Below are 27,392 nucleotides of genomic sequence, written 5' to 3'. Positions count from 1 at the left end.
TATTGACTTTTTGGGGGGGGGGGGCGGGTAACTCTTCCATTCAATTTTTTCCTAATTTCTAACATTTGTTAGAGTTTCTTTTTCAAAAGTTGAATACCTGGCTGATGGAGCTCTTTGATTTTTCTCTCCCACCAGATTGCTGAATTAAATGCATCAGAACTTAAATATAACATTTCAAATTACCTCCAGGATGGAATCGCTTCATGAATTTTCTGCACTTTCATGTTCTCTGTAGTAAGCAACAGATGCTTAGCCAAGTGGAATTGAAAATGCTAGTTCTTACCTGTGCGTGTTTTAGCTGGTCTGCTTATATAAATATTCTAATATCCTTAAGCCTGTGTCCTTCTGCTTGGTAAAGGCAATAAACTTCAGATTTTACTTTGTAAAAGGTAACCAATGTGCACTGAACAGCTTTACATACTGAATCTGATGTGCGAAAATTACTCATCTAAATTTGCTCCAAATTGCCTAACACGAAAGCCTCGATTATTTATCCCTGAAAGAAGATCTCAGAGCGAGAAAATTCTAAATCTTTCTGAAAAATCCCTATACAACTCAGTTATTAACGAAGTGGTTAAGTAGTCCCTCCCAAAAAAGAATAAAAACATGTATTATGTTATACCAACATATGGAGATTTACTCTTCATTTATTTACTTCAGAATGTTTAGCTCCAAAGGATTCCAGGGAGAGCAGGAGACCATGGGAATGACAATCTATCATCAAAGCAGCATAAACCCCAATATGGCGCTGGCGTCCCGGTAGAGAATGTGACGAAACTGTCTATGTGATCTACTCTCCCCAACTCATTTAACAAATATTGCCTCGATCTACCACACTTGGTACTGTGAGGTACACAAAACACCAGAAGCTGCCCCCTCTGGCCTCCAGTCGCTTACAGTTGAGAAGGCACGTAGGTACCCGCACGCACAATTAACTATAACACGAGAGACAGTTATGTGCAAAGACCGTCGATCTGACTCAAGCAAAGAACTAGGAGGAGAGGGCATGCACCCCTGGGGAGTTCATAAATGACTTAATGAAAGTATCATTTGTGATACTTGATGCCACGGAAGCTCAAAGTGGAGGAAGGACTCCATTCAAAGCACTGCAGTTAAGGAAATGAAGCTGGTAACGGAACGAGAAGGTAACAGACAAGAGGAAGGCAGAGTGGTTGGTGAAGAATTGCACGTGTAGGTGGAGTCACGATCTTGTACACCTGAAACTGACACAATGCTGTACGTTAGCGATACTGGAACCAAAACAATTTTTTAAAATATTTTATCATTTTTATTTTGAAAGTGTGCGCGAGAGAGGGAGAGAGAATCCCAAGCAGGCTATGCGTAGTGGAGAGCCTGACGCGGGGCTCAAACTCACGAATGGCAAGATCACAACCTGAACCGAAGTCGAACGTTTAACCGAGTCACCCAGGTGCCCTGAAAATAAATTTTTTAGAGAACTGCATACTTCAAACAGTCTCATGACAGCTCTCAGTGCTGTTATTTCCCTTGCCTCACCGACCCTTAACTCCCAGTGGCACTAGTTATCTTCCTAAAACAGTTGACTAATAACATTCCCCAACTTAGCAACCATCACCAGCTCCCCATGGCCCAAGGAATGCAATTTATATTCCTTCTACTGTTAGCACTAGATTGTCTGTGTCCGGGTATGAACACGTAGCCCGCAAAGGACATGACTGGATCCTCTCTCTACTACAGCATCAGAACAGGGCAGTGATGGTCTTTTGCTAGTTGATGGTCATCTTCTAGCTTCTATTTCTGAAACCAGCCCTCCAGGGGAGGGAGTTGAGAAGGTATCTTGTCTCTCCATCGGTACCACGTAGCACAGACTGTTATTCTGGGTCAGGGAAGACCCTGGTTCAGATCCCACCTCTACCATCCGCTAGCTGTGAGACTGCGAATCTCTTTGCAGATCCCTTTGCATCTGTTTTCTTGTCTCGTAAAAAGAGGAGGATGAAGATAATAATACTTCTTCCTTCATATGGTTGTTGTGGGTTTTAAATGAGATAGTATGTAAAGCCCTTAGCTGGGGACCAGGTCCAGAGAAAGCAGTCCATAGCTTCAAGCTCTTTTCATGAGGCCAAAACACACGTTTTGTGAACACATGTGGGAACCACCCCAGTACTAAAGCAGTCAATGTTACTGGGGAGCCAGAGAGTCCCTTCCAACTGATTCAGATTAACACTGATGTTGTTTCCCTGGTAGAGACAACAAGAAACTTCCTTTCCATTCTTCAGTCTAGTCTCCAGCTAATCCTGAAATTGCATGCAACCCAGTGTGAGTCCAATCAAAAAGGAAAATAGTAATTATACTGAATCAAACATCTTATATTTGTATGTTCTAACTACAGATTGAGCTGCATAAGCCAGAACTTTCATTGTTCTGTTTTGAGCACGTCCAGGAAATAGTTCCTATATTACTTGGGACAACCTCTATACTGACGGGCTCTGTGGCCCAACTAGACCCTCTTTCTTCAGGGAAACCAAACTGAGGATTCCAACAGAATAGAAGATCACAAGTTCTCTGCAAAATCCAACCCACCACCTACTTAAGTGGGAAAGAGGAAATGTAAATCTTGAGGACATATGCTGTCTTACATACGATAATCAACTCGGTAACAGAAAATATGCCTACCAGGGAGCCTGGGCGGCTCAGCTGGTTGAGCATCTGACACTTGGTTCCGGCTCAGGCCATGATCCCAGGATGGTGGGGTGGAGCCCTTGTGCTAAGCATGGAGCCTGCTTGGTTGGGATGCTGTCTGTCTCTCTCTCTCTCTCTCTCTTTCTCTCTGCCCCTCTCCCCCACTCATGGATGCTTTAAAATAAATTCCTAAAAAGTATGCCTACCTCTCCAATGCACATGTACACTTTTTGCCACATAATCCTAAGACAGCTTGTCATTCCCAGAATCCTTTGAGGCATACGTGTGCAAATATGTGTGCATGTGCCTGCAAGTGCATTGCTTACAGACATAAATGGGAACTGGAAACAAACTCCAAAATCACAACTATGACACAAACTTCTCCTTTATCCTTCATGTCCCTATGAAAGAGACCGATGGCAAGCTTAAGAATATCTCTAGGGGCACCTGGGTGGCTCAGTCGGTTAAACATCTGACTTCAGTTCAGGTCATGATCTCATGGCTTGTGAGTTCGAGCCCTGCATAGGGCTCTGTGCTGACAGTGTGGAGCCCATTTCCAAATCTCTCCCTCTGCCCCAACCCCGCTCGCATGCTCTCTCTCAAAAATAAAGAGTAAAAATAAAGATCTCTAACCAACTGCCTCGCTCTTAAAGGCAATTTCAGCAAAAATTAGATTAGGAATAAAGTGCCAATGGTTGAGCCGCCTGGCTGGCTCAGCGGGTGGAACATGTGACTCCTGATCTCAGAGTCATGAGTTCGAGCCCCATGTCGGGTGCAGAAATTCCTGAAAATAAAAACTTTAAAGAAATAAAAAATAACATCAGATGCCAACTGCTGCATCTCTCTACATCAACCTGTCTTTTGGAGGGGAAGCACAGTGTAAACAGACTGTTAAATTTCCGATTATCACTTTTTACTAGCAAACTGGCATTACTTAGATGATAATCTGGTCCCAATCCCTTCTCCCTTGGAACTCTTGTGGGCACCCCTTGCTCCTCCTCTGCACCACTCAGATGGCACTTCCCACACCAATTACGTACAGCTCATCTCCCTGCTACCTGGAAAGGCCCTGGTGGCAGAGACCTCTCTGACCCTTCGTGCTGCCTCGACGACCGCTACCTGGAAAGGCCCTGGTGGCAGAGACCTCTCTGACCCTTCGTGCTGCCTCGACGACCGAGCACACAATACTGCACATAGTAGGGTGCTCCAAAAAGATATGCCCATTGAAAGCTGAACAAAAACCTATCCTTTGTGTTAAAGATCCCTTTTGATCTACCCATTATTTGATAAGAACGGGGGTCAAGCGGATAGGCAATGCAGGGGTAAGCGCTGTCAGCATGATATACTCCCTGATACCCTTGAGAGCACATCAAATTATCTTAATTATGATCTAAAAAGACTGAGACTCCTTAAGAACACAGTATTCTTCAAGCCTGTTCAAACCTCTAGAAAGCAAGTACAAGGCCATCAGGAATAAAACCTTAAACTTGGGCGAAGCCTGGAGCTAGGCACCCAGACCTTGTGACCCTTTGCATGGAAAACAATCCTGGACTTTTTGCACTTAAAAAAAAAAATAGATCACCCCACCCCTCGAGAGAGAGAGAGAGAGAGAGAGAGAGACAGACAGACAGACAGACAGACACACCCCCACCCACCCACCCTGGCCAGAGAAAGTGTCTAGCCATTCATTCGGACACGGGCTGAATCCGAACACAAGTCACCAAAACTATCTGAGTGTAGCCCAGGGGAAGACAAGGCTAATGTATGCATCTGGACAGGCCAGGGCGATGGTAAAGATTACCCATTTCTATACTGGCCGTCTAAAGGTATTTACTTGGGTCTGTCTGTGTTGTGACAGTGTCCTAGGCTCAAATGAATGCCTCTAACACTCCACATTTTTGAGCCATTCAGTCATGCATTTTTGTTATTGTTGAAAGTGGTGCGAAATTGCACTGCCTGAGCTAAAGTCCTTGGTGGTCTTCCAAGGATTCCAGCTAAAAAGGCACTTCCTTTGTTCCTCAGGAGAATGCAGTCCAGTAGGTCATTCAAAAGGGGAAATAAAAGCAGCAGCCCTGGGAGGGAGATGAAGGACAAGACAAAAAGAATAAAATGTTTTGGGTGTGAGCACATTAGCTTCCATTTCCTGCTGCTGGTCGCTAATAACTCTCCTATGTTTGGGGTGGGGGGTGGGGGGAATGTCCAGATAGACATTTATGCAAAACTATCGCTCAGGTGTCTCAGGTGTTTGCCGGGGACCAGGACAATCAGAGGGAACACCTAGCACCTTCCCTGAGCACCCTTCAAACTTCCTTTTTCCGGAGATGCTGGCTGGGGAAGATGTCCTGCCATCCTTGGCCCGCACGGAGCCAAGTTGGAGAAAGCAGGGAGGGCAATTTCACAACCCACTCCCTGAAAGCCTCCAGTCCGGCTCAAAGGCACATATTGTTTGCAGGAGCAGAAGATGAAAACTTGTCACATTCCCATTAAGTGCATCGCCGCATCTATCCCTTCAAAATGTGGGAATGACAACTGTAACCTTCACGCCAATCATCTCTGCTGGGCCCAGGCCCCAAGACGTGCGGGGCACAAAGACCCCAGGTCTGACCTGTGGAGCCCCCAAGCTTCAGGGGCTGCTGGTTCACTTCACTTTTTCGGGCGGGGTGGGAGGGAGAGGGGAAAGAAAGAAGGCTTTTCAGGGCTCTAAACCAATAAAATCGTGCCGCTGTGAGGACATACTTGAGTTCCCAAAAAGACAAGCAGCTCAAGGGCAAACTGTCTCTCATCAGTGGCGTGCGAATTATTCGGTAACTGCCAAGGTGCAGTGAGCTCCTAGGCTGCTCCAACAATTTCTTGAGTTCTATTTCTAGACAGATGCAGAATACACTCGGAAAGTGCCCCGCGACTTCCCTCAATTACCTCTGTAATTTATATGTAATTGATGACTGCACTTAATCTCCAAGGTTATTAATAGCCCTTCCAAAAAATGACCCCCACATCTTCCTAAGCCTCTACAAGCGCCTGGTTGAAATTACAGTATTTCCTTCGCTGGCCGCCGGCCGCCGGCCCCCTGCCCGCCCCACCCCGGTGACCAGCACCGCGAGGCAAAGGCGCGCTCTGCTCACTTCCATGAAAGGTTCGGAATGGAGGCTTGGCCCCCGGGGGCTCGAATCGCTCCCTTCCCCGTTAGGTTACGCTGGCCACCAGCCAGCTAGATTCGAGGCTCTCTCTGAAGCCTCGGGGCGAACCGGCTACCTGCGCCGCCGCTGGCCCTGGCGCGGCCCGCGGGGCTGCGCGCAACAGTTGCCCTGGGCGAATGAGACCGCGACCCGGAGGGGATCCGCCGGCCGCCGCCAGCCTCGCGAGGAGGGGCGAGGGGTGCCCGCCGAAAAGCCGCTTCCCCTGCGCTCCGACAGGGGCTTCCACCGACACGCCACGCACCCCCCAGCGCCGAAATCCGGTGAACTTTTTCACAGGCTAAGGCGTCTCCATTTGCATAACCATCTCCAAACTGAGATTCAGGTTTCCTGTAGTCAGTCCTTTCAAAGGTTTGTAATTGAATGTGCAATTAACCCTGAAAATGAGGTGAGAAAAAAGAAAGGGGGTGGGGGAAGTACCCTACCCGTCCAGTGCCTTCCGGAAAGCAGGAGAGTTCCCAAAAGTCAGGGTTTGGTGGGTTGGAAAGTCGTTTGCTTTTTAAAGGCGGCTTCTAAAGCCGCTGGACCTACTAAAACTCCTAACCCCCGTCAGCCGTGGAAGAGGCGCGGGGAGAGGGTTTTTAAAGAACATCAATGAAACCTCCAGTCAAGTTCCACGTTTGGCGTCCCCCGGAATCTGGCAAGCTCTAGTTTGCCCCCCCTCACACACACACCCCACTAGCGACCCTCACCCCACGCCCGGCCTCTCGTCACCCACACAACAAAGCGGGGAGCCCAGTAAGGAGTTCAATCCGGAAAAGGAGAGGGAGCCGATGACACGCACTTTGCGGGGCCAGAGTCCTCGGGGCTCGCTGGGACCGGGAAGACGCGGCGGGGCGGGAACAGACGCGGGGTGGCACCGGGCCCGGCCGCGGCGCCCCTCCACTCGCAGTCCCCGAGGGCCGCGCGGTGCGGCGACTCGCTCTTGCGCCCTCTCCCGCCTGCCCATTGCTCCCCCTGCCCCGGGCTACCTGCGGCCGCGCGGGGGGGACCCCGCGACCCCTTCCCCCGGGGTGCCTGCCGCCGCGCTCGCCTCCCGGGGGCTCCCACCTACCGTTGATCTCGTGCGTGGGGGCATCGTTCTTGTTGAAGCCTTTGGACACGTAGAGCCGTCGCACTTCCGAGCAACTTTTCGACTTGGGCTCGGCAGCCAGCAGCGCGGCGCAGAGCACGGCCAGGGTGCAGAGAAGCGCGGGCAAGCCGAACCGGGCCATGGTGCGGGCCGGGGCCGACGCGCTCCCACCTCTGGGGCCGGGGGAGAGTGGCGGGCGCGGGGCCGGGGGCTCGCGAGTGGAGCGAGAGGGCGAGGGAGTTGGAGCAGGAGTTGGAGGAGAGCGGCGAGAGGAGGAGACGCGGGGCGAAAAGTGGAGCTGGGCCTCGCGCGTCAGGCAACGGTCCCCGGTGCCAGGCGCCCGGCCGGGGGAGGAGGCGGAGGCGGAGGGCGTGGAGGCGGCGCGCGGCCCTCGGGAGCGGAGGCGCGGGGCCGGTGGGCTCCGGGCTCCGCGGGGCGGCGGCCGGGGTTGAGCCGGCCGGCGGCGGGACAGAGGCGCGGGGAAGGAGGAGAAGGTGGCAGGCGCCGCGGAGGGCGTGGGCGGCGGCGGGCGCTCGCTGCGCGCTGCTCGGGCTGCCCGGCGCCGGTCCGCTCTCCCGGCTCGGCTCGGCTCACTCCGCCCGCGGCCGCGCGGCTGTGCCCTCCTCAGCTCCGCCGCTGATTGACTGGCCGGCGTGCGCGGCGACGCTCGGCAAACTTGGCCCAGCGGGCGGCACTCGGGGAGGGGGCGGGCGGCTGGGGAGGGGGGGGGCCGGAGACGGGCGGGAGCACGCAGGGCCGGGACGGGAGAAAACCTGGAGGCGGGCTGGGATCCGGAGCGGCCAAATCCACTTCCTAGGGGGCCGCACCGGGCGCGCGGCGCTCCCTCGCGCGACACGCCCCGCGAGGCTCCTCCCTCCTCCCCTCCTCCCCCCCTTCTCTCCTCCCCTCCTCCCGGGAGGCGGGGAGATGTTCGCCGCCCCCCACCCGAAGAGGGAGGGCTAACTTCTGCGGGGTGTAGGGCCCAAGTCCTGGGGGACCGCGCCCCTGGGCGCTCGTCCCGAAGCCCCGGTCCTTCTGCGAAGTCACAGGCCTTCTGCGCTCGGCCACCTGACTCGCTGACCGTGGGCCAAAGCCGGGCAGAGCCCTCCCACCTCGATACCTGTACGCCCCCCCTCCCCACGCCGGCCGCCCGGCAGCCCCAAGGACGCCCCTAACTGCCCCGTTTCTGGGCCAGGAGAGGAAGACGCTGGCATGACTCGAATTGTTTTGCTGCAGGCACCAGGGCACTTGGGACTCAGAGCTGGCCCTAGACCCTCACCTGGCCCTCTCAGACCTGCTTCCCATCCAGCGGTGCTCCAGGAGCCGAACCCCGCCAGGGATTCTCCTCCCCAGCTTCCCCCAGACCCGCCTGGTTCTGCTAACCAAACGCTGAAGTGGGAAAACCACCATCACCACCTCCCCCCGCGCCCCCCTCCCCCAGGCCTCCAGCAATCGGCCAGCTCAAGAAGATGGGACAGTCTGGGATGACCTCGGAGCCTTTGGAAACCTGGCCCAAACCCTCCTTGTGCAAGTAGGGAAACTGAGGCCCAGAAAAGGGAGGCGACTTGCTAATAGCATGCAGCTAGGTTGTGAGTTCCGAACCCTAGGCTACACTCCCAGGTCACATGGATAAAGGTAGCCCAAAACCCCCAATTCCCCTCTACCCTCAAGCCTCTTGAGCCAGACTCACACCTCTCTGGGACCCAGTCTCCACTTAGCCACCAGAAAACTGGAAATGGGTGAGTCTTTCCACCTTCCCAGCTTTGTCAGATTCCATTAATGAGTGTTTTTGAAGCTCCCAGGGCTCCTTTAATGAAGGGAACTGTGCAGATTGGGAACTTGTCATTACCCTTGTTATTGTTACAATCTGCTTTAAGAGGTTAGGGTGAGAAGTGCCTCAGACACCTCAGGAGTGTGCTGAGAACTGGGCAGATAAAAGGGGCTGGAACTTATTATTTGGCTAGACCCTCAATTCCCATAAAATTACATAGGGTGAAGATACGAACTATCATTACAATTATCACCCTCATAGGGTTTGTTGAGACTTCGTCCACTGATGTTTGTAAACCACGTTGACATGTTGGCTCTGTGGAGTTGTAGAAACTCAGATTAGCTGTTGTTTTGAATGCCCACTGCTGACTCTTGACATTTTATTAATTCTTGGAGATGATCAAGATTGTGACCGGTGGAACTTGCAATCTCTGTGGGTTGGCAGAACACTTAACCCTGCAACTAGCAGAGAAGTTTTTCTAAATATGCAAACTCTACTCCAAGTGAATTTCCCGCCATTTTCAACAGACTTTCAAATAGTCCAGGTTTTTCTCAAACTGATTCCATCAGGTCTTCAAGTTATTGCTAGGGCTTAGCCTAGCACTTTTACCTTTCATTGATCGACACATTCACTTAAAGAGGTTCTTTACCGAAGACCTTCTGATCTGAGATGCAACCAACATTAATAATAAAATAAAATCCAGTGACCGTAAGTGAAAAAAAGATACTCCCAAACTATGGAGCCCAAATCCGAAAGCTTCTTTTCATCAGTCCAGGGGGAACTCATTCCTTGCCCACCCCACCCCGCCCCCCATTTACTCCTGCTTTTCCAGTTCATGTATTATTAACCAAAACTTGAGCCTTTCCCACCAGAAACAATAACCTCTGGCTAGAAACGGATCTGGACAAGTCTGAACTTTTACCGCACAAGACAGGAACCCCAAGCCCTGCTCAGAGGCGGCTCCCACTTCAAAGCCTCCTTTCATTTAAATACAAACAGGGTGAACAACTGGCAATCTACGAAACAAATACCATCCAGCTTCCCTTTTCAGATGCCCCTTACCTCCTCCTTTCCTCCCCTACCCCCACTCCAGCGCTTCTCTTAGAAAGAGGCTCCTTAGTGGGGATGCCCAAGTTCTCTGCAGGCCAAAAGATGGATTGGATACTGCATGTAAAACGTAAGAATTAATGGCTTCTCAAGATCCTTAACCCACACATAGCACTTTTGGGGGAGCTTTTTTACTGTGGTAAGGTACACAAACATAAAATTTACCATTTTCACCATTTAAAAATATACAATCCAGTGGCATTCAGTACATCCACAAAGGTGTGCAGCCATCACACATCTAGTTCCAGAATATGTTCATCATCCCCAAAGGAAACCCCCTACCCATTAAGCAACGTCTATTCCTTTCTCCCGGCCTAGCACCCTGGAAACCACTAATCTGCTCTATGTATCTATAGATTTGCCTATTATGGACATTTGGTATAAAGGGAATCATGCCAGATGTGACCCATGTCTGGCTTCTTTCACTTACCATCAGGTCTTCAAGATTCACCCATATGGGAGGCAGATATTAGGACTTCTTAATTTGGCTGAATAGTATTCCATTTTATGGATATGCCACATTAGGTCATACAGTACTTTCCTGTTTGTAGAGTTCTTCCACGTGCCTTCTTCTACTCCTAGAAAACTTTAGTGTTTTGTTTTTTTTTTTAATAGGTGAGCAAATTGGGTCTCAGCAAGGTTAAGTGGCTTGTTCACAGACATGGAGCTCTTGAGTGGCTGAACCAAGACTGAAAATGTCAAGGTCTCTGACCAAACCCCATGTGATTTTTTGGTTAGAAAATATAGTACTTGGGGCGCCTGGTGGCTTAGTGGGTTAAGCATCAGACTTCAGGTCACGTCATGATCTCGAGCTCCATTGGATGGAGCCTCACATCAGGCTCTGTGCTGACAGCTTAGAGCCTGGAGCCTGCTTCTGATTCTGTGTCTCCCTTTCTCTCTGCCCCTCCCCCCATTCGCACTCCGTGTGTGTGTGTGTGTGTGTGTGTGTGTGTGTGTGTGTGTCTCAAAACTAAGTAAACATTTAAAAATTTTTTTAAAAAAAAGAAGAAAACACAGTACTCTGGGTCTCATATAGGGTCAGAATGTGCGACTGGCCAGATCCTGTAGAAGCATCCCTGTTTCAGGTCACTAAATGTTCACTGAGCACCTACTGTGTGTCAGTTGCTGCTCGTCCCTAGAGGGAGGGAAGACATATAAGCCAAAAGGAGTTTACAGTTGGATGTACTGGGTTAGAATAGAATGCATGTATGGTGGCCTCGCTTCCTCCCGGAAAGGCGTTTCTCCTTATGAGGCACTGGGGTACATTCACTGGTGGTCAGAGAACAAGCACAGCAGGGCACTCACTGCTGCTGTCTCCATGCCAAAAACTAGCTGAGTCACATCCACCCTCTCAGCTCTGGGGGGCACTTCTCCTGGCCGGCTGGGAAGCTAGCTTCATTGCCAGGTGTGGGGATGGTGAGTAGAAGGTGACTTCCTTTCCTGGGGTAGGTGCTGTCCTATAGCCCTCTAGCCTCTCCCCTTACCCAACCCATTTTTCCCACCGCCATCAGAGTGAGCCTCTAACAACACCACCTGAACAATGTCCCTCCCCTGCTTAACCCCGTTCCCCCCCACCATGCTACTCCATCGCTTTCTAGATCAATTCCCAAGTCGTTCAGCAGATCTGGATCCTTGCTATCGGGCCACTGTCGATATTACCAGCTTTTGTACTGGCCCTTCCCAGCCCCGTATCCTGTGCTCGGCCCCACGAGAGCGTGTCCACATTCTGAGTCCTACTCAGGACATTCTTGCACCCATACCCGGCCCCTGCTGGCAATACCTTTCCATTCCCCTCCGCTCCTTGGATAACTCCTTCACACTCATCCGTTCAGACTCAGCCAAGCTATCACTTCTTCCAGAAAACCTTTCTGGATTTCCCCAAGCAGAACTAATGGCTCCTGCTTTGAGAGCTCCAAAGCACTGTCTGCACAAAATAACTACTGCACTTGCCCCTGCGTTGGGATGACCGTGCACTGGTCATGTTTTCTCTGAGGGTTCCTCCACCCCCCAGCCTCCAAGAGCTCTTTCAGGCCTTATTTTTATTTGAACGCCTATTGCCTGCAAGAGTACGGGCTCACGTGTTGGGGCAGTTTCCCGCTGGAATAAAACGCCTGGGATTATATTTGAAATCTCCTGATTTTTAAATGTTTGTGACTACTTAAGAACTCACAAGAGTTTACCAGACAAACTCAGCCCTGCCTTCAGCCGAATTTTCACCAAGTAACGTTCTCTCCCACCCCATGCTTCTCCTTTTCAAGCAACCAAGCAAGTAACATCTTCTGACCACTTGCTCTGTAGAAACGTTGGCTCTGTGGAGGCTCTACAGACTTGGAAGACCGGAGGCGTTTGAAGAGCTGGACAATCTGCTTGGGGAGGTGGGGTCTATATCTGCATGGAGAAAGACCCTGGTGAGGATGACACAAGGCAACACCTGCCCCCCGGGACAGTCATCCCAATTTGCTCTTTGTTTCATGGTCGCCGGTCTCCTCTTGATCCCTTTGGAAATTTACAGAAGTGCCAGTAACTGAAGGATCAGTCACCCGGAAGGAGCTGGTGTGTGTAGCCTGTTCCTATCTCCTAATCTCATACTCCCTTTCAGTATCCTTCCTGTGATGCCTGACGTTTGCCTTACCTTTCCTCATCCCTCAGAGAGCTCGTCTGCATTTCCAGCCTTAACCACCAGCACCGCTGTTGGCACCGACCTCCCTTTTCCTTCAGTGACCACCTGGGCTGGTCGGGCCTTCCTCCCTACTCTGTGCCCATCAATCGTTCCTTGTCCGGGTTCCATTTCCTCTTGTCTCGACTGTAGAGCCAGCCTCCTAACAGGTCTCCTGGCCTCCAAACTCTTTCTCTCCATCCAGCCACCCAGGGACTGTCACAAAGTCAATCTTCGTATATTTGCAAGCATCCCACTCCTTGCTTTAAAAGTCTTCCATGGGAAGACAATCTCACAATAATAACTGATATTTGTTTAGTACTGCAGAGTTTAGGAATTGCTTCCACATGTACTATCTGTGAAGTGTGTATTATTTTCCATAATTTATGGGTGAGGAAGCGGGTTCAGAGTCTTAAATTGAGGCCCTCTGAGTCCAAGTTCAATTACAGTCACTTCTCACTATGCGCCAAGCCCAAAACATACCCAGGAAAACTTTGAACACCATGCAAGGCTAATGGGTAAGAGACTAAAGAAGGTAGGACTTCCTTTGGACCATGAAGGACAGGGAGGAATTGCCAGGCAGAGAGGGCTGGGGTCTGTGTGAGACCAGTGGAGGCCAGTGAAGACACTATTTTGACTGAGTCCAGGTTCATCTGGGAGACTATCATGAAATCAGGTGCCGGATAATGGGGACATGTTATGCCAGGATGACAGTGCCATCTTGACGCTATCAACACTGACAATGTATAAGCAGAGAGTGAAACAAGTGGTACCTTAGAATGATCTGGTAAGGGGACAGATGAGGAGGCATGGGATGGACTGAAAGAGGCAAGTTAGGCCATGGCCATCTCCTCAACAAAGTGCTGAGGGCCCAGCATTTCTTCATCCAGGGATTCTGTATGAGAGTAGAAAACAAATACATAAATGACAGAAAGGGAGGGGCACCTGGGTGGCTCAGTCGGGTAAGGGTCTGGCTCTGGATTTCAGCTCAGGTCACTATCTCATGTTCCAGCCCCTCTTTGGGCTCTGTGCGGACAGGGCCAGGGTCTGCTTAGGAATCTCTCTCTTCATCTCCCTCTCGGCCTCTCCCCTGCTCACCTGCTTATGCTGTCTCTCTCTCAAAGTAAAGAAATAAACATTTTTTAAAAATGATTTTTAAAAAGACAGAAAGGGAAAGGCTGAGGTGTGGGGCCAGGCAGACCCAGAGCTGAGTCCTGACTCTGCCACTAACTAACTGTGTGTCCTTAGATAAGTAACTTACCCTCCCAGACTGCGTTTGTTTTACAGGAGAAATCCTATGAAAAGCATTTTTGATTTCAGGTGTCACACCTACCCCATAGGTTTTTTCTTTTACAAGAGAAAACCTATGAAAAGCAGTCCTCTTGGCCGGGAGCACATAGAATTCCTTTTTGTGCACTCAGCACAAGGCATAGAGTAGAAAATACATATACATGGAAGTAATCAAAAAGTACTGAGCACCCTGCCTGGTACAGAGCACTCATTTGCTATCCATTCAGTCATTCCTTTATTCAACAAGTATTTATTGGGATCAACACTCTTTAAGACTTTGGGAACATAGTTATGAAAAAAACAATATCCCTTCTCTCATGGGGCTAAAACTTGGGACTCAATATAGTAAATATTAGCTAAGATTCTTGTGATGGTTATTATACAGTCCATTTACTTCACAATTTACTCAAACCCCACCCCGCCAGCAGTGACATGCTATTTAGTATGATAGAATATTGGTCTAATAATTTAGGGGGGTTTTTTTTGTTTTTTTTTTTTAATTTTTTTAATGTTTTTTATTTATTTCTAAGAGAGAGAGAGACAGCGTAAGCAGGGGAGGGTCAGAGAGAGAGGGAGTCACAGACTGAAACAGGCTCCAGGCTCTGAGCTGGCAGTCAGCACAGAGCCCGACGCGGGGCTCGAACCCACTAACCGCGAGATCATGACCTAAGCGAAAGTCGGACGCTTAACCGACTAAGCCACCCAGGCGCCCCAATTTAGGGGTTTTTTTAACATTGATTTATGTATTTATTTAGAGAGAGGGCAGAGGGGGGGAGCAAGGCAGAGAGAGAGGGAGAGAGAATCCCAAGCAGGCTCTGCAATGTTAGCGCAGGGCTCGAACCCACAAACCGTGAGATCATGACCTGAGCCAAAACCAAGAGTCCAATGCCCAACCGACGGATCCACCCAGGTGCCCCTGGTCTAATAATTTTGTATTGAAACACATGAATTCTATCGGTGTTGGTTCCTAATTAGCCTCGAATTATACAGGTTGTAGAACACAGAGGCACCAGAATTATTTTTCTTCCAATATGGTTCCCTCTCTACAGGAAAGGTGTTTAATATGCCCAGTTTCCTGATAAGATAACTGAAGCCCAAAGAGTAACATGGATATTCTTGTGTAATAATCATATGTCACTGGCTTTGATTTCTTGTACTTTACTACTGGGGCAAAGTTTTCACGATGTATGAAGACGTATCCTACATCTCGTGCTCATCAGAGAAGAAAGACCAAACTGAACATCTCTGTGGAAAGTTAGTTAGTCTTCTCTATACCTAAGCTTTTATTTATAGTCTGATTTATAAAATAAATAAAAATATAAAATAAAATCAAGCATTTCTAACGACTGAAAAAAAAGAACCCACTTTTCAGTGGATGCATTTCCATGTGATGGCAAAACAGTTGCCCTAGAAATTCATTACCCCAGCTTGTGGTCTATGATTTGACCTATAGCTTTAGATGTAAAACATGCATTTCAAGATAACTGGGAGAGAGTTCCTTCTCTAATTTGCCCACCGGACATAAACGGCGCATTCATGGTAAGAAAATTATTTCTTCATATTCTTTTGATTAAATAAAAACACCGGTACCTTGTGTTTGGCGATTAGGTTGTGAAGGTACTTCTGAAACCATCATTTTCCAAAATTGTGTGTCTCTTCCACCTCTCACCCAGCCCCTGGGAACACTGCACAGGCAAACAGGCAGGGTGGAGGCAGGCAGCCCAGCATTGTCTAAGCCGAGGCTACTAGACTGCGAGAGCTGGAAGGGACCTTGGCATTTGTCTAGTCAATCCACCTCAAACTTGACCTTTCCTTTTGCGTTTGAAATTTCAAGCCTGTGAAAGACTGTCAGAGGCAACACAGGTTCTGACGAGAATGGTGGCAGTGGTAACGGTGTTTTCCCACCTTGCTGCTTCGATTCAGGATTTCAGAGGAAACAAGGGTTCCTAGGTTTCAGGCACACCGTGACTCGAGATTGCAAAGGACACCTAGTGACATGTGGTACTGCGTCCTGCATTTTATATTCATTTCGACCTTGTTGGGAAAAACAGATGAGCTCTCGGGTGGCAGCCTCTGCCTCTCTCCCGGGGCTCCATGGATCTGAAGGGCGCCCTCCCCAACTCCGGCCCTTGAACATTATGAAATCTTGTCCTCCCCCCACTGTGAGGATCAGGAAACTGAGCTACAAAGCCCAGGCCCAGTTAGAAAGCGACATAATGTCTTAAATGACATAAGAAAGTCCTCCGTAAAGTGCCAATTTAGCCCGACAGGTAGTGGGACTTGCACTTTAAACCTGAAAAGCCAGATTGAATTCCTTTTCAGTTTTCTTCTCCTCCTCCTCTTCCTCTGCTTTTTCTTCTTCTTTTTCCCATAGCACCATCATCCCTGCCTTTATGTGAAGAGACAATGTGCATTTTTAAGAAGACCCAGCAGGGAGTCGGCATTTTTATTCCAAAGAGATACCACAGATAAAAAGAGTTGAAGAGAGTCAGGGTCAGACATAGTTTGACATTTGTCATTTTCTAACCACTGATGGGTGATGTCTACAGAGCTGTTGCTGTAACAATAATGAATTCAAATGAGCAAGGAAACTATAAACCTGCCCAGACATTCCGAGCATCTAGCTGAATCCAGGCTGCGCACACAGCACGGAGGGGGCCTTTCCCATGTCCCTCCCTGCTCATGTAGACAAGCTGCTCTTACCCAGACTGACTGTGGATAATTCTAACCGACATTTTCTTAATTCTCAGAGCACCCTGTGCATGAAGGAGGCTTGGGGGAAGCAGGAGGGTGCATAAAAGTGGACAAAACCCAGGAAGGGGCTTCTGCCTTCTCACTTCCATCACCTCCGAGAGAACCCTGCCTTTCTTCCCTCGACTTTTCAGGGTCAAGAGAAGGACGTAGCTAAAAAAAACTGTATCAAGAAAAACTTGTAGGGATGCCTGGCTGGTTCAGAGCATGCGACTCTTGATCTTGGGGATGTTTTGAGTTCAAGCCCCATATTGGATGCAGAGCTTACATTTTTAAAAAGTTTAAAAAATGGTACCCAGGCGCCCCAAGAGAAACTTGTTTCCATAAGTCAAATTTCTGATTTTAAGTAATTGAATCTGGGGCGCCTGGGTGGCTCAGTCGGTTGGGCGGCCGACTTCAGCTCAGGTCATGATCTCACGGTTCTTGGATTTGAGCCCTGCGTTGGGCTCTGTGCTGACAGCCAGCTCAGAGCCTGGAGCCTGTTTCGGATTCTGTATCTCCCTCTCTCTCTGACCCTCCCCTGCTCACACTGTCTTTCTCAGAAATAAATAAAAACATTAAAATTTTTTTTTAAATAAATAATTGAATCCAATTTCTTTCTTTTTTTTTTTAGTTTATTTTTGAGAGAGAGAGAGAGAGAGAGAGAGAGAGAGTGAGCAAGCTGGGGAGGGGCAGAGAGAGAGAGAGGGAGCAAGAGAATCCCAAGCAGGCTCTATGCTGACAGCATAGAGCAGGGCTCGAACTTATGAACCATGAGATCATGACCTGAGCTGAAATCTGGAGTCAGATGCCTAACCAACTAAGCCACCCAGGCACCACTCGAATCCAATTTCTCTGATTCCTAACTTTATTTCCTTTAAAGTATAGATTCATATCAGTTTGTCTACCTTTACTGAATGTGAACAAATGACATGATTTTGAAACTTTGCTGGTTTTAAGTTGATTTTTCAGCTACTATGAAGAAAGGAATTCAAGGTTGTATAACTGCCACCTGTAATTAAGGCCCAAAAAATTCGCATCACGCCAAAAAAGGAAGTCTATACCTTTAAGCAATTAAGCAATAAGTCCCCACTTACCCTTCCCACCAGCCCCACATAAGCTCTAATCCACTTCCTGTCTCTATAAATTTGTCTATTCTGGACATTTCATACAAGTGGAACCATACAATAGTGGTCCCTTTCTGTGTGGCTCATTTCACTTAGCATAATGTCTTTGAGGTGCATCCATGTTGCAGCATGCATCAATACTCCATTCCTTTTTATGGCTGAATAATGTTCCATTACATGGATACACACATTTTATCTATCCATTTATTGCTTGCTGGACATTTGGGTTGTTTCCATTTTTCACATGCCCATGAATTTATCCTAAGAAATATCTAAGGAGATGCATAAATTATTAGTTAGAATTCATTGTGTATATATACCACAGTTTGTTAATCCATTCATCCTCTGATGGACATTCAGGCTTCTCCCACCTATTAGCTACTGTGAATAATGGTGCCATGATGGATGCACATGTATTTGAGCACCAGTTTCTAATTCTTTTGGGTACTGACATACTATTTTAAGATTATTTTACTCATTTTAAGAGGGAGGGAGGAAGAGAGAGAGAGAGAGAAAGAGACAAAACGAGTGGGGGAGGGGCAGAGAAAGACAGAGAGAGAGAATCCCAAGCAAGCTCGGTACCACACCGTCAGCGCAGAGCCCAATGCAGGGACAGAGGATCCGAAGCTGGCTCTGTGCTGACAGCAGAGAGCCCAATAAGGAGCTTGAACTCACGAACCGTGAGATCTTGGCCTGAGTTGAAATGAAATGCTTAATAGACTGAGCCACCCAGGTACCCCAGCAGACTACGTTTTATTATGGATTGTGGCTGGGTGTTGTAAGAGAAGGCTCTATCCTGTTGCCCTCTGTGGGGCAGTAGTTGAGTAGCCTGTCTTTGGCAGAGCTTGGAGAATGGCATGGTGAGAAGTCATTGGGTTGTGAATCAGAGGCCTCTGACTGAGTCCTAACTTTGCCACCATTCTTGACTCCAATTTTCTCATCTCTGCAGTTGGAGCTCTAGAGGTCCTTTTAGCTCTTGACACTTGACTTTTGCCCTAGACGAGATCCTGGGCCTCAGGAAACTAACCACTTTATTAAAAATATTTTTTTTATTAAGTAAACTCTACCTGCCAATGTGGAGTTTGAACTCACAACCCTGAGATCAAGAGACTGAGCCAGCCAGGTGCCCTGAAACTTACAATTTTAGTGGGCAGACATGTCCCCCAAGAGACAACCGATGACCCACAACAGCATGTGTGAAATACCAATAATTCATCTCACAGGTGTTTGGAGAAAGTTTTTCTTTGAGTCTACTTTCTCTATTCAACATGAGGAAGCCTTTTCAACGATGCTCCAGTTTCTTGGTGCAACAGCTGCTGCTGCCACAGTAATTTAGACCTCTTGGGTTCTACTAGGTTGGGATGTTAGCCATAGAGAGCGAGGGCAGCAGTGAAAACAGCGATACTCTAAAGGAAGCGCTGAACTGTCCTTCACTAGGAATGACGAGCGGCTGGCCGCGGTCCCCCCAACCTGGGGAATGGCTGCTTCCCGCAGCTGAAGGAAAAGCGGCCAGAATTTCAACCCCACCCCGGATCCAGGAAGGACCCCAGCTCTCCCTGCTGCATTGCAGCCCACGCCACGCCTTCTGGGAAGAAGAAACACAGCTACAAACTGCCCCACGGCCTCTCCATTCACTGCCACATCCCTTCTTTGAATTCCATTTTAAATGTGACTTGACAATTGGATAAAATCATGTTTCAAAGAATGCACTGGACAGCATGCAGCAGGGACCCATTAAAATACTGCTTTGGTATATACAAAAATATACTCATTTTCACAGATTTAAATACTTCTCAGCTCTCTGCAAAGGACTGCATGACAGATGGTTTCAAAGCGAGTCACATTTACAAACAGCAGACAAAAATATTATTTAGCAGATTCTCCAAGAGTTCTTCTGAGCTTTCCAGAACCAGTCTTTTCCCCTGGGCTCTTTTATTTCTAATTTGTGGAGGCCAACAGAAAAGTCTCTCTCCACTTCCTAGCAACCTCTGTGTGAGCATTTCTTTTTTTAATGTTTATTTATGTATTTGTGAGAGAGACAGAGACAGAGAATCTCAAGCAGGCTCCACACTGTCAGCACAGTGCCTGAAGCATGGCTCGAACTCATGAACCATTAGATCATGACCCGAGCTGAAATCAAGAGTCTGACGCTCAACTGACAGAGCCACCCGGGCTCCCCTGCTTGTAAAGGTTTGAAAAAGGTCACGTGTCAAGCACATGTAATGAGCAGGGGATAAGCCACAGACTTGCTGTAACGCAGGAGCATCGCGGTCAGCGGGCACCAAAACATTAACTCACAAGGCAGGCAGTGTGTGTTAGCTGCAGATAGCCAGTGGTCCTCATGATCAGAGGAGGGGTGAGGTCACTGGGCCTTCTGGGGGTAGGTCCAGGCAAGGGAAGATACTCACACCAAAGACCTCAAAGGGAGAGGAGGTCATGTGAGATAAACAGAATGCCTTGAACACAGGACTAGAGGATGAGGTGCATTTGGAGATGGGCAGAGGGAGGAGGGTGGGGGATGGTCACTGGGGAAGAGCAGAGCAGAGGTGGGGGAGAGCAAGGGAGCCAAGCCGATGGGGCCCTGTCTGGCTGGACAGAAAGAATGTTTGGCAAAGCAAGTGTGACCCATCAGGGTACGCTCTCTTACCCTACCAGTGAAGACTACCTTCTTTCTCCTCCTGCTGGCCTTACCCTGAAAACCAACACGATTTACACCATCTCTAACATGTAAGGGAAAGAGAAAGCCTGAGCAAAGCAACAGTATATCTGGCCTGGGTTCTGATTAATAGCACGATTGTGGGTTGTCTGAGTGAAGCCATCCTGTAAGAAGTTAGTGCATTTTCATCTTTTACAGTGAAATTTTCCTGTTTATTCCTCCCACTCATGTTCTAGAATTTTATTTATAACACTTTTTGGCCTGCTCTTTAAAGTGTGTGTGCGTGCCTCTGTGTGTGAGAGACTGACTGAGAAGCTAAAGTACTCTTATTGGGCTTTGAGCTTCTGGAAAGCAGGCCTCACATACATTCCAAGTATTACAATTATGCTCTATTATGCACAAGGAGAAGCGGTATAGACGGTGCCCCTCTGTTCTGGCTGCACCATCTTGCTTGGCTGCCTCCTGGGCTAATAGCCATCCAGCCTCAGCTTCCCATTTGGTCCCAGCAAGGCAGCCAGCCTGTCGCCCAGGGCCACGGGGCTCTGGCAGCCTGACTCACTGTGCTAGAAGGGGCTTCAGAGAGTCACCAGGGCTAGTACCCCGCTGTCAGGCAGGTCCAGGACCAGACCACCCAGACAGGTGGCTAAAGACGTCAAGAGAAAGGCCATCAGCCCAGCTGGGCACACGTGGCACAGAGCGGAGCCAGCCTGACAGGCAGGAAGTGCTTCCCCAGGTCCGACGGGGACCAGTGGGCCTCTGTGCCCCGGTTGGTGGCCCGGTGGTCGCAGCAGGCTGTGGAGGGACTGGAAAGAGCAGGCCCGGCCCACATGGAGGCCGAAGTGAGCCGGGCCTCCTCCCTGGCCCAGGGCTGCCTTGTCGGCCCCAGCTCGGAGCTGGACTTGCCCTTTCACTGGGAAGAGGCTCGGAGAAGGGAAATCCATCCCCCTGCAGGTCAGGGCCGTGGGGGGGGGCGGGGACCTTCCTCTGGCCTTGGGGGAGAGCACAGCACACTCTGCCCGAAGCTACAACGACACACCTGGAGTCTGTCTTCTTCTGGCCTGAGGTCTGGAGGTCTGGCTTAACTCATTCATTTGCTAGAGGGCAAGCCGATGAAGTTGCAAGAATTCTAGATTTGGAATTGGGTCAACTTGTGCTGAAATCTTTTCTCTGCCACTTGTCTCATATGTGATCTTCAGTTTCCTCATCTGGAAAATGGGAATAAAAATAGTGCCTTCCTCAGAGGGTGGTTTTGAAGATTCAAAGTATCTGGAACACAAAATACAGATGACAAATATTAGCTCCCTTCAATACGTTTTTGGATTTAATATTTTTTTTAAGTGAACTCTACCCTCAACGTGGGGTTTGAACTCACGGCCCCGAGAGATCAAGAGTCGCATGCTCTACTGACTGAGCCGGCCCAGTGGCCCAGCTCCCTTCCGTCTTTACCCTGATGTGCTACACTGATATTAAAAAAAAAAAAAAAATCCATTTCAAAAAATATGAAGGATTGATCTCAATTTCTGCTTTCAATAAATGTACCACTGCCTAGAATTTTAGCCAGTATTTTGCTATAGGGAGATGTGGCTGTGAAGCTATGATTTATCATAGGGTCTTATCTGTATATTCAGAACTTCTTATTCCTATGGTGTGTTTTTGTTTTTGTTTTTGTTTTCCCCTGTGTCCTCTTCAGATTTGTTTTTCACGATTCCTGCAGAACTCCAGGCTGGATCGAGGCCTCTGTGTAAATTTTCATCACTGCTAAGTGGCGTGGAAGAATTCCTCCTTGTTTTTGCAGATTGAGGTTCCTGAACAAATAAAAGACCGATAGTACTAACTGTCTTCGTTTCACTTAAAAATAATCCTTTCCAGGGGAGCCTGGGTGGCTCAGTCAGTTGGGCGTCTGACTTCAGCTCATGTCGTGATCTCACAGTTTGTGGGTTTGAGCCCCGCATCGGGCTCTGAGCTGTCAGCACAGAGCCTGCTTCAGATTCTGCGTCTCCCCCTCTCTCTGAGCCTCCCCAGCTCACACTCTCTTTCTCTCTCAAAAATAAATAAACATTAAAAATTTTTTAAAATAATAATCCTTTCCATTGTATTAAATGAAATAACCTATGTAAAGTGTCCAGGATAGACTAGGTATTGAATAATTAGCAGCTGCTCTTATTATTATTACTTCTATTATTATTATAAAGCAGTAAATGATAGGGGAAGACACTCAAGAGGAAAGCTTTATCATTCCTATCCTGGCCGGAATGCTGAGTTCCAAATGGATATACATTACATCAAAGGCCCATTCAGCCATCTCAGCAAGATATTGAAATACCCCCATCTAAAGTCAATGAAGTCCCCATAGTTGTCAACTTGATCCTTGAGCCTGAGACCGGAGAGAAAGAAGAGGCAGGCCAGCCTAAAGTTCTTTTTAAATGCTCCAAACAAAAGGTTAATAAGGAAGTGGAGAGGCCCTTCCTGGGGGACACAAAGGCAGGGCCCTCCCCTCAAGTTACTTAGACTCTCCCCTTGGCTCACTCCTCTCCCTATTGTGCCCACTTGCATGTTGTTTTGTAAGTGTCCTTAAATCTTTTCTCAAGAGAGTCACTTGGAGATCACTAATTAGGCCTGTAAACCCATCGGGGACAAGGGCCCCTGGCTTTTATTTCTTTTGTTTCCTGTCCCTCTCACAGAGACTAGAACAGTGCTCAACACGGGGCATAGCCTCAATAGAAGTTGCTGACTGTCTGACCTTGGGGACGTGGTCAACAGGCTAGTTAGAAGCCTCAGCTTAAGTTGTGTTAAGTGGCATTCACTGGTGACTGTGGCTGGCTGGCTGGTTGTCTGGCTGGCTCAGACGGAGCAAAATGAACCACAAAGTGCAAGCACGCCAAGGGCAGTCCAGTCGAGAAAGCCAGGCTGTGAGCAGGTGGGGGTGGGGAAGGTGGGGGTGGGGGGGGGGGCTCAGTCATCTCCTGCAGTAGATTGGATATAATTACCTCTACAACATGTGCCCAGCTTACCTTCTGTGGAATTGAGTCTTTGACAGCAAACTGCCTGTTGAAAGTCCTAGAAGCCACAGGGAGCGGGAAGAAGGAGGAGAGGGCGGGGTATGTGTGTGGATACTTTAAAAGCCTGACCTTTTAAGATATGTTTAATACTGTAAACATCTGATATCTTTGGAGTGCTACTATCACCACCACAGCAAAAGCACTGGCTCTATGGGGTTTTGTGTGACATTTGCTTCACTGACCATATTAGCCAAAGCGCAACACTCTGGTTGATAATGGAAACTGGTACAGGAGAGCCTACGGGCAGTCAGGAAGGATTCCTAGCTGAAGCACTGAGCTATCACGTGACTTAGGGACGGTCCGGTCTTCTCTTAAGAGTGGAGGACAACGTTCTGAAGGCCTGTTGGAGGAAGACAACAGATTTAATCCTCGTGGTTCCTGAAGGAAGGATAGGAACCAAGGGTAGATGTTACAAGGAAACAGATTTCCACTCTATATAAGGAAGAGCTTTCTAACCCACTAGAACTGTTAAAATCTAAATGGGTTGCCGGCTAAGGTAATGAGTTCTCCATGTGGGTGAGTGTTTAAGTTTCTGATTTAGTCTTCCTAACCACATATCCTGCTTCTTTGCTCAAATTTGCAAAACCAAGGCTCTAACCGCCCATGATTCAAAGTGACTAATAGGAGACCCTGGCACCCTAACCTCGGTGGCTGCTGGGTCCACAGCCAACCCTGGCTGATGAGATGGGGATTCCTTCCTCTAGAAATTGAAGTTGAGTCTCAGAAGCCTGGCGGGGGGGGGGGGGGGGGGGGGGGGGGGGGGGGGGGGGGGGCGCGTTGCTCAGCCCGAGCACTTCCTGGGGTGAGTTAGGATGTTCCTGCTTTGACCCAGGGGGAGTTGGGCCTTCATTCTGTTGGACTTTCCAGGTTCTAGGCGGGACCTCCAGGGCTGGGCCAGCGGGGCCAGGCACAGCCATAGCATCCCACCTGTTCGGCCCCTCTCGGAGGCAAGTCCATTCTTCTGCCCCAAGGAAGAGCAGCCACCAAGCAAGCTTGGCAAGTAAATACAAGACATTTACAAACTCCAAGCCATTTTTCACTAGCTTGCCCGTCCCCTAAAGGTACTCTGAGAGTAAAGGATGTGAAATTAGCATTCTTGACCTTTGACCCTATACAAATCATCATTCCCTGAAAGAGTGGCTATTCACAAAGCAGAATTCAGGCCAGATACACTCCACCTGGAGATGTGTGTTTTGTGAGGCAGATTTGGGGCTATCTCTTGAGTTACATCTAAGTTTTAAGTGTATTCAGCCCTTAAACGAATATTTATTTTAAAGAAAGCATTGGAGACTTTTGAGTGATATTACTTTGATTCCCAAACCAGACAGAGACCCCACAAAAAAAGAGAACTACAGGCCAATATCCCTGATGAATATGGATGCAAAAATCCTCAACAAGATACAAGCAAACCAATTCAACAGCATATAAAAAGAATTATCCACCATGATCAAGTGGGATTCATTCCTGGGCTGCGGGGCTGGTTCAGTATTTGCAAATCAATCAATGTGATATATCACATTAACAAAAGAAAAGAACCATATGATCCTGTCAATAGATGCAGAAAAAGCATTTGACGAAATACAGCACCCTTTCTTAATAAAGACCCTCGAGAAAGTCGGGATAGAAGGACCTTACTCAAACATCATAAAAACCATCTAGGAGAAGCCCTCAGCTAACTTCCTCCTCAACGGGGGAAAAACTGAGAGCTTTCCCCCTGAGATCAGGAACACGACAGGGATGTCCCCTCTCACCACTGCTGTTTACCATAGTGCTGGACGTCCTAGCATCAGCCATCAGACGACAAAAGGAAATCAAAGGCATCAGAATTGGCAAAGAGGAAGTCAAAGTTTCACTTTTCGCAGACGACATGATACTTTCAGTAATAACACTTTATTCTTGGGAGGGGGTATCCGTTTGCAATTTACACAGGATTTTCAAGAATGTGGACTTATCAGAGTAAAGAAGCAAAGACTCAGCACACGATCGGAACATACGTGCCCCATGAATGTGAAGATCTCAACCGAAAACTCACCGAGGCCCCCTGATTGTTTACATCCTCTCTTGCTGGCTCAGGACCCACTTCAATGCACTCCCGTGAGTGGATACAAAGACTCTGTGGGTCCCCTCCCAGCCACTACCAACCTCCCCTTTCGCCCCTGAGGTCACCAAGAGCTTCCTTGGTGAGCGTAGCAGGGCAAAGCTGACCAGCTTGGGCCAAAGGCGACCAAGGCCTTTGCCAGAGGGCTGGGAGGGGCCACAGCCACCCCTACCCTGTCCCAGATACTAATGGGCAAGGAAGATGCAGAAGTGGGACAACTAGAGGGAAACAAACCACAAGTGTCTCTTAAGGATAGAGAACAAACTGAGAGTCGCTGGAGGGGAGGGAGGTGCGGGGATGGGCTAGACGAATGATGGGTATTAAGGAGGGCACTTGTTGAGAAGCGCACTGGGTGTAGGATGTTAAGTGATGATTCACTGAATTCTGCTCCTGAAACCGATATTGCACTGGATGTTAACTAACTAAAATTTAACTTAAAAAAAAAAAAAAAAAAAGAAGAAGTGGGACAAGTGTCTCAGAGCATAGCTGGAAACAGAGTCAAAGAGGAGAATCCAGGGAGAATCTACTGAGGAAGTTCTTGCCAACGTGGGTGGCAGACAGGGTGTTTGAGCGTGAGGCACTACCATTTGTGGAGGGCCTGTGAGGTGTTACTTGTTCCTAGGTGCTTTCTTGTGTTATCTTATTTCATCCTCTCAACAACCCCCTGAGACTGATGTTACTCTCCCCTACTATATGGGCGGTCGAAGAACCGGGCCGCGAGAGGTGCGGACACCTGCCCAAGGTCACACAGCCGCCTTCCGGATACTCCCGTGCATCGCACTTGAGTGCTCACCGTCTCTGGGCTTGGCCGCGGCTCGCCAGTGGCCCCAACACTACCTGACCGGGAAGGAGGGGGGGGCAGACGACAGGAGATGCTTCTCGCCCCTGAGTTCCTGCAGTTTACAAACACAACACGGGGCCAGCGAGGGTCTGGAGCTGCTCTGCTCCTCTGCTGCCTCTTCCTGTGTTGACGCCCCCCTCCCCCAGGTACGTCAGGAGCACGCAGTCTTTAGTGGGCATGGCTGCCCCTCCCCTCCCCCACCTCGGACAAGCTGGAGCCCTTATCCTAGAATTCAACCCTCCCCGGAAGCAGGAATCTATGTGCTAATGTGTTAATCCTCCTATTCAAAAGGTCGCTCCTTCCCCACTGTGGGGACCGGCAGCAGTCTATAACCCGCCCCATACAGTATTTCTGTCCTGGGGTGAGCCTTGTTCCAGCCTAATTATAGCACAAAGCAGAGTTTAGACCCACTCATGCAGTTGTTTAAATTTACTGGGAGCAAATAGGGCCAGGGGATTTGGAAGGTGGCAGTCGGGTCCTGACTGCCAAGGCACTGGACGCCATGAGATGGCCAGGGCTCGTGGGGAACTAAGGGGAGGCAGCAGAGTCTCACGCACGGGGGGCCGAGCCAGAAAGATCCCCTTAGGGGGCAGGAGGGTGCGGGGAAAACTACCCTACCCCCAGCTGGGGCCAGGACTGGCCTCCTGGAGGAATGTGGCCCTCCCTCTGCTGTGCCATGGGAGCCTTTAAAAAGGCTGCCTCCATTGTGGGAACCTTTCTCTCCCGTGTGGGAAAGAGCCGGGCTCAGGTTTCAACCAGGCCCAGAAAGAAGGGAATGGTGGGAACAGGCGACGAGGCCTCTCCCGGCGGTGGCGGGCACCGAGGGGAGGCACTGGTGACCTCCCCCACCATCTGGCTGGGGCTTCGGGGTGATATAGGCCAGGCATAGTTACGGGCACTTGCTCCTACTTTGCTGAACACATGAAACAGAGGAGAGAACCCAGGAGAGGAAAAGCGCGTGGCATTCTGCCCCTCCCCTGCTTCTCCTCAGTTGCACTTACTTCTGTGGTAGCGGGGCCAGGAGGAAGACGAGGCAGCAGCCCTGGCCGCTGGACCTAGGAAGCTGCCGAAAGAACCAGTGACTGAGGGGAAGGAGCACCGGACCGGGAGTCAAGAGGCAGGGATCCCCTCTC

The 27,392-nt window shown here is 49.2% G+C and overlaps 1 protein-coding gene and 1 pseudogene across 1 annotated transcript in view; both read right to left on the bottom strand.

The window, feature by feature from the left end:
* GPC4 (glypican 4) overlaps positions 1-7,066 on the bottom strand; it is a 108,639-nt gene extending 101,573 nt beyond the window's left edge. The window contains exon 1 of the mRNA XM_039239901.1: positions 6,907-7,066. Coding sequence (XP_039095832.1) covers positions 6,907-7,066 — 160 coding nt within the window. The remainder of the gene's footprint in view (positions 1-6,906) is intronic.
* A 448-nt stretch (positions 7,067-7,514) lies between these two features.
* LOC120236830 overlaps positions 7,515-27,392 on the bottom strand; it is a 92,181-nt pseudogene continuing 72,303 nt past the window's right edge.

Source organism: Hyaena hyaena, unplaced genomic scaffold (genome assembly GCF_003009895.1).
Source record: "Hyaena hyaena isolate Hyena2069 unplaced genomic scaffold, ASM300989v1 scaffold_162, whole genome shotgun sequence".
In the NCBI taxonomy this organism is placed as follows: Eukaryota; Metazoa; Chordata; class Mammalia; order Carnivora; family Hyaenidae; genus Hyaena; species Hyaena hyaena.
The sequence above is the reverse complement of the archived record's forward strand: the minus strand, read 5'-3'. Positions and strand labels throughout refer to the sequence as shown.